At 44.4% G+C, this 6331-nt stretch overlaps 1 protein-coding gene and 1 long non-coding RNA gene across 2 annotated transcripts; one reads left to right on the top strand and one right to left on the bottom strand.

Annotated features, from left to right (window-relative positions):
* On the bottom strand, positions 1-862 carry LOC6572798. The gene is made up of 3 exons (XM_001998868.4): positions 700-862; positions 458-637; positions 1-386 (listed from the first exon to the last, which is right to left on the bottom strand). Exons 1-3 carry the CDS (start codon positions 766-768, stop codon positions 114-116), a joined length of 522 nt encoding a protein of 173 aa, XP_001998904.1. The 5' UTR covers positions 769-862; the 3' UTR covers positions 1-113.
* A 1906-nt stretch (positions 863-2768) lies between these two features.
* Positions 2769-4493, top strand: LOC26528095. The gene is made up of 3 exons (XR_001449539.3): positions 2769-3289; positions 3448-3837; positions 3896-4493. It is a non-coding gene; the product is annotated as an uncharacterized LOC26528095 (long non-coding RNA).
* The last annotated feature ends 1838 nt before the right edge of the window (positions 4494-6331 follow it).

Raw genomic sequence — 6331 nt, 5'->3', positions numbered from 1 at the left:
TAATGTCTTATATATGCAATATATTTTAATCTTCGGCACAGTCTTTTTTATGCTTAAACAATATGAAAATACTTATACATATATATTTAACAATCAATTTGTAAGAGGTCATTCTACGGCAGGGATACTTTGCTGGGCTCTTGGGTAAAATCGGGCAAGTTATTGATTGCAAGAGCGATCAGCATCACTAAAACCAAAGCGATTATTAGCAATACAATTGTTGCCACAAAACACACCAGATTTATCATGCGACATATGAGTTCGAACGGTGTATATAGGTCTAGGATGTTGACCGACTCCTCTCCGGCTATCATGTACTGCGTCTTGATCACCGTCGTAAGCGCAATGATATTGCCCAGAATCAGGAAGATGAGCATTGAAATGAGCTAGATGAATGCAAGTCAAGTGAAGGTATACTAAAATGGCGATCTTAGGAGGTTTATATTCGAGTACAAACCACATAGCGTATGTGCCGCCTGGGCACCGCAAAGTGCGAATTATATAGCCAAGGACTCAGTCCGTAGAGAATGCAAGTGTAGCCGGTGCTCGCGCTGATGGTTTGCCGAACCAACTGCTGAAAGCTCGATGAAGTGGGCAACACGTGGCCAAACACTGCTGCATTCAGTATGCAGATCACCTGTCGGCTATAACGATGAGTATTGGGAGCAACTACATAGATATATGGTTAGGCAGACCCACCGCTGTTATAAGCAAAATAATCCCAACCACATGCTTCTTGGTGAGCGTATTAAGAAGCCGATGGGCCATTGACCGCGAATTTAGTTGTTCTTATTAATATTTATATAAACAAATTATTCTAAAATCTAAAAGAGTGAAAAGTCAAAGTAATAATTGAAAATGAATATATTCGAAATATACATACATATACATACGTACATACGTATATATATATAAAGAAAAGCTAATCAAAGCGTGATTGTCCGCTTGGTATGTGAGAGCTCGCAGGGTATAGAGAATGGCGGAGGGTCTTCGATAGTTACTTTAATGCTGGAAAGTATTATATACAATAGAATATCTTGAACCTTTGACGTATTAAACACTGAACTTTGAGTTTTTATAGCTTTGAGAAAGTTTATGGGCGGATGATAGGATATGTGTGCATATAGACCATCTTTAGAAAGGCGTATATAAGCTGGATATAGTATTGAAGGTATGCCATATGCTACATCAATATATAAGAGCCTTTATCTAAATAAGCCTAGGAGTACTAACAGCACTTACTCAGAAATCAGTTTTATTTTAATATTAATATGCATTTAAATTTGCATTAATATTTGCTATGTTTATATCAATCTTCGATTCAACTGCATTCAATTTGTGCTAATGAAATACAGGCTTCATATATTTACATATATATTTGAAGTTTTTCCGTTTTTTCTATGGGTTTGATTTGATGCCCCTCTTATCTTATCGTGCCATATAAATGAGTTCTATTCAGAGTTTTGCTATTTGTGCAACTATTATTGAAAATTGTGTAGCTCGAACGAGCCGTGGCCAGCCTACTCCATTGGCTGGTATTTATATAATCATTCAAAACAAATTGAAATTTTCTTTTTGGCATTGAGGGCACTTATCTAACGGGCGCAGGCATGCTGGCTCCAGCTCTTGCTGCTGCAGCTCAGACTGTGGCTATGGCTGTTGCTGTTGCTGTGGCTCTGGCCTCATCCGCATGAGGAGTGATGCCGGCAACCGGCGCTAATTCATCAACAGTAAAGGCAATTTAGATACTCATCTAACCGGATATCGACAGGCAGTCAGGCAACCGGAGAGCGAGACAGCCAGGAAGACAGAACGAGACAGCTGGAGACAGCGAGAGGAGCTGGGAGTGCTCCGCTGGCAGCAGGAGGCCAAGTGAGCTGATACCGATACTGATACCCTTGTCCTTGTTTGCGGCGGCATCGAGGCGAGGCGAGGCGGGGTCTGGGCTCTGTGTGTCCTGCAGACAGAGTTTCATAAAATATTGATAGACGTGAAGTTGGCAGCGCATATTCGCTTCCTGTTCGTGTCTGCCGCAGCCATAAATAATTTGCTGTAAATGCAATCGTGGGGTTACATGGCGCGTAACCGAAACAGAAGTGTGGGTGCAGGTGAGCGAGCAGGAAGCAGCAAGCAGGAAGAAGCAGGAGGCTGCCTGGCTGCCTGGCTGCCTGTAACAACGTGATGCTAATGGGAAGGCGGCGCTCGGTGCGAAAGTGTTTTATATGAATTATTCGCTGGGAGCCAATTGGGAGCCACGTTTACGAGCACAATTGAAACTCAACACCGTCGTTGGCCATCGAACGGGCGCTCCTCGATTTGCTGCCTGTCGAAATGCTGTAATTTGTTGTAACTGAATGTGGGTGGCACCGCAAGTGCGTGTGTGTGTGTGTGTGTGTGTGTTGGTGTATGTATGTGTTGGTGTGTATCTTTGCAAGCGCTTTTTAATAGCTGCTCGCTCGCTGCGCTGCCAGCGACTGTTGCTGCTTATTATTGCTGCTGTTATTGTATCGAGTACAGCCAGCCGCCCCCTGCCACCCCTCGCCAACCCCTGCCGCCCTCTGCTGAGCGTGCTGCATGGTAATGTGTATTTAATGACGCCATATCATGTACAAGCTGGAGCATAATGCTGGCCATAACTGGAACCCGGGGCCGCTATCCTCAATGGCCCCCACCTCTGCAGCCCAAAAAGCTAATGTCCAGCTGCTTCTCGCACTCCCGCGACTCCTGCCACCCCGGTTACTGTGGCCGGCTGGTGCCAATAAAGCAGGCGGGTGCGCCTGCTGCTACGCATTTCAAATTTTTCACTTTTATACATCTCGTTTTTAATATTTTTTCAAGTGGCCCCCATTAAACGTGGAGCACTGGCCTAATTGACGCTTCGCTCCACTGTCATATTTACCTGATGTAACGACGCTAATAGCATTAAGGGATTATTTATAGCTGCCCCAACGAGTCTTCTACATCAAGTAATCGCATCTAATTGTGGTCAAGTCTGCATGCAGTTCGCTCTCTACTGAAGTGCTGCATTATTTACATAGAGCTCTCGCCTTAACGAGTTGATGTTTGCTTTCAATTTGTGTGGCTTACGTCGCCCCTTCAGCTATGCCTGGCCAATTATACAAAATTTTTAAGACAACAATCATTTTTAATGGCCATCGGAACTAAGGAAGGCCGTGCTGGGGCATGGGGAGAGCATAGAAAATAGCATGGGTTGCATGCCTGATTGCCTTGCGGCAGGATACTTGACTGGCCTGGACGCTTAAGCAGATTGAAACAATCTCCGGTGTGTGTAAGTGTGTGTGGGGGAGGGGAGTGTCAGCTGAAAGCTTTAGCTGCTGTTAAAACGAAAAGGAAATGCTTTTTCTTATGCGCTCGTCGTTGACTACGCCCCCACTTCACCTGTCAGCCGGATAATTTATAATGAAGCTTCCTTATTGACATTGGCAGGCGGTGCAAAATGGCGGCTCTGGCGCTTCCGCTGCATTGATTTTTGGCTGTCATGCATGCAGCTTGGCTGACAATTGGCATAAATTATGAACAGCAGGAGCAGCAGCAGCAGCAGCAGCAGGAGCAGGAGGAGACTTTGCCGCTGAAATTGAAAATTAAGGGGCAGGCTAAGTGGAGCGGGCAGCGGACGTCGCTTGAGTCAAGTAAATAACAATCAAAATCACTTTCGACCCCCAGACGATTTATTTGGAGGGACTGAAACAGCATTAGAGCAGCGCAGAGCAGGCGGAGTCGCCGGAGTCGCTGGAGACATCTGAAGGCATCTGGAATCACAACTATGAGGCCTTAATCGCTAGGGCCAGCCTCATCGCCGTCGTCAGATCGTCAGAGGTTTTGATTTATTGCTATTTTATTTGCGCATATCCTTATTTGCCTTCTGTCGACTTAGCGAACAGCCATGCCTGCCCTCAGTCCGCAGTCCGCAGTCCTTAGCCGCTCGTCTGTCAGCTGCGACGGCCTAAGGCTATTTTATTGTTCGATAAGTTATCAGCGGTCGAGCAAACAAGCAGCCGAGCAAAAGCAAACGTTGCGGCTAAAACTTGACTGGGTCGGCATGCCGGACTCGTACTCTGATTCCGACTCCGACTCTAGCTCTGACTCCGACTCTGACTCTTGGGCAGGCAGTGGGATTCGAGCTGGGACTGGGACTGGCTCTCACGATATCATAATTTCACTCGCTCTGAAAGTAACTATGTTTATGTTTTGTACGAGCTGCCTAAATCTAAATTAAATGCCTTTTGAGCACAGCAAAAAAAATGAGAGAGTTGATCGGACAGACAACGAATAGTAGTTACCCTTTGGATAGAGTAAATGTAAACTGTATGGAAAAGTGCAGAGGTCGAGTTTAAAAGAGTTAAAAACAGACAGAGAAGAAATAGGAGAGGAGAGAATGAGGTGCGATAGGAGTTGAGAGGAGAGCTAAGATGAGATATTAAACATGACTGCATGCGGATGGGATAGGATGTTTGTAAGTATGTATGTATGTATGCATGTGTGTATGTAATTATGTATGTATGTATGTCTGTTTGTATGTATGTTATTTAAATATGTAGGTATGTAAGTGTGTATATATAAATACGCATTTATCATCTACAATATTCAACATATTTTCATTACATTTGAGTCAAAAGTTGTCTAAAACTCTAACTCAAGTTAATAAAGTGCGTGACATATAAAAAATGAAATAAAATAAATAAATAACACTTCTCAATATTGAAAAATCTAAAAAGGTCTTAAAATCATTCACGACAAATATTGTATGTATGTATTTATGTATATGTAAATATAAAAGGTGTTTAGCAAAAAATATGCCAAATATCAACTATTTACAATATTTTGCCAGCCTTTACTGTCATATATTACCATACAAGACATTTTTCTTTATATATATGCTCTTACAACTCCCTCAAACCACAATACACCACACAAGTGCCCCACAGACTGTAGAGTATCTGTGAAAGCCTTCAGCACGTTGTCACTCGCTGTGTGAAAAAGGACTTGTACTTGGTCTCTGACTCGGACTCCGAGTTGGACTCGCAGTCGGAGTCGAGGGCGGCCACACCCACGCGTGATGGGCAGTGTTTGGGCGCGGGCAGCGCAAATAAATATTAATCATTGTGTAATAATTTTCTGCTGTCAGCTAAATTTAAGCAAAGTATTCATAATCCACAAGTGAAAAACCACTTTTGACAAATCGTTTTGTGCGTCTTCCGCATGCTTAGGGCAACAGCAGCTGCTCGAAGAAGCGAAAAGGAAAAAGAAAGCAGAAAAAGGAAAGTAAAAGAAAATACACTTTTAAAGTTGGCAAAGCTGATTTGATTGCTCGAATTGTGTTTCACACATTTGGAAAGGACCTCTTGGCAGCAGCAGCAGGAGCAGGAACGGGCGCAGGAGCAAGTCCTTTGCGGCGGTTGCCAGGCAAATGGGTTTGCAATAATGAAAATGTATTAAAGGCCGATACCTTTGTGCGCAGCGACGTCTCTCTAACTCGTTTGGGTCAAACGAATATGTTGTGTTTATGCAGGACGACGGTCGATGGGGGCGTGGCTGGGCAGGCCAGGCATTGTCCGTGCGGTTGCCGCTGGCTGTTGGCATTCGATGCACGTAGCGCATTGTTTGAATTTCATGGCGACTTTATGAGTTTTGTAATCAAACAAAGCCACGCACACACACGTTGATGACGTTGTTATTGCTGCTGCCACTGCTGCTGCTGCTGTTGTTGTTGTTGTTGTTAATGCTGCTGTTGTTGTTGTTGGCTTAACCTGCACATTAATATGTCAGCTGCTTGCAGACGGCATATTTGGGCCAGCTTGGCGCTTGTTAATGCTAATGAGGTACGCCGAGCAATCAAATATTAATGCCAGAGACTTGGCAACGCCGTCGACTTTAGTTGCAGCAGCAGCAGCAGCAGAGGCGGCAACAGCAGCCGCCACTTACAGTATCTGCTGGAAATATTTTATTGCATACTTTCGGGCGCAGACATTACCTGTGCCAGGTAGGCGGGGCACACGCAAAAAGAAGAACAACAACAATAACAACAACAACTAAGCAAACGTCGCTCGACAATGTGATTTATTTGTGCTGCAGCACTTAAAAACTAGACGTACACACAATGCCGGCCACACCCACATCGACACGGCGTGTGGGCGTTCGACTGGAGTTCGTAAATTGAAAGGCATTGCCGGAGTGCCGTTCCAGGACTTAGTCAACAGACGTGCGGGCAAACAAAGGCTGCCCTGGCCAGAAATTAACTAAGCAACAGTCGCTAGCTACTATGAAAAAAACAGAAAGAGAAAGGGAAAGAGAAGGGGAAAGAAACTAACAA

Source organism: Drosophila mojavensis, unplaced genomic scaffold (genome assembly GCF_018153725.1).
Source record: "Drosophila mojavensis isolate 15081-1352.22 unplaced genomic scaffold, ASM1815372v1 contig_16, whole genome shotgun sequence".
Classification (NCBI taxonomy): Eukaryota; Metazoa; Arthropoda; class Insecta; order Diptera; family Drosophilidae; genus Drosophila; species Drosophila mojavensis.
The sequence above is the reverse complement of the archived record's forward strand: the minus strand, read 5'-3'. Positions and strand labels throughout refer to the sequence as shown.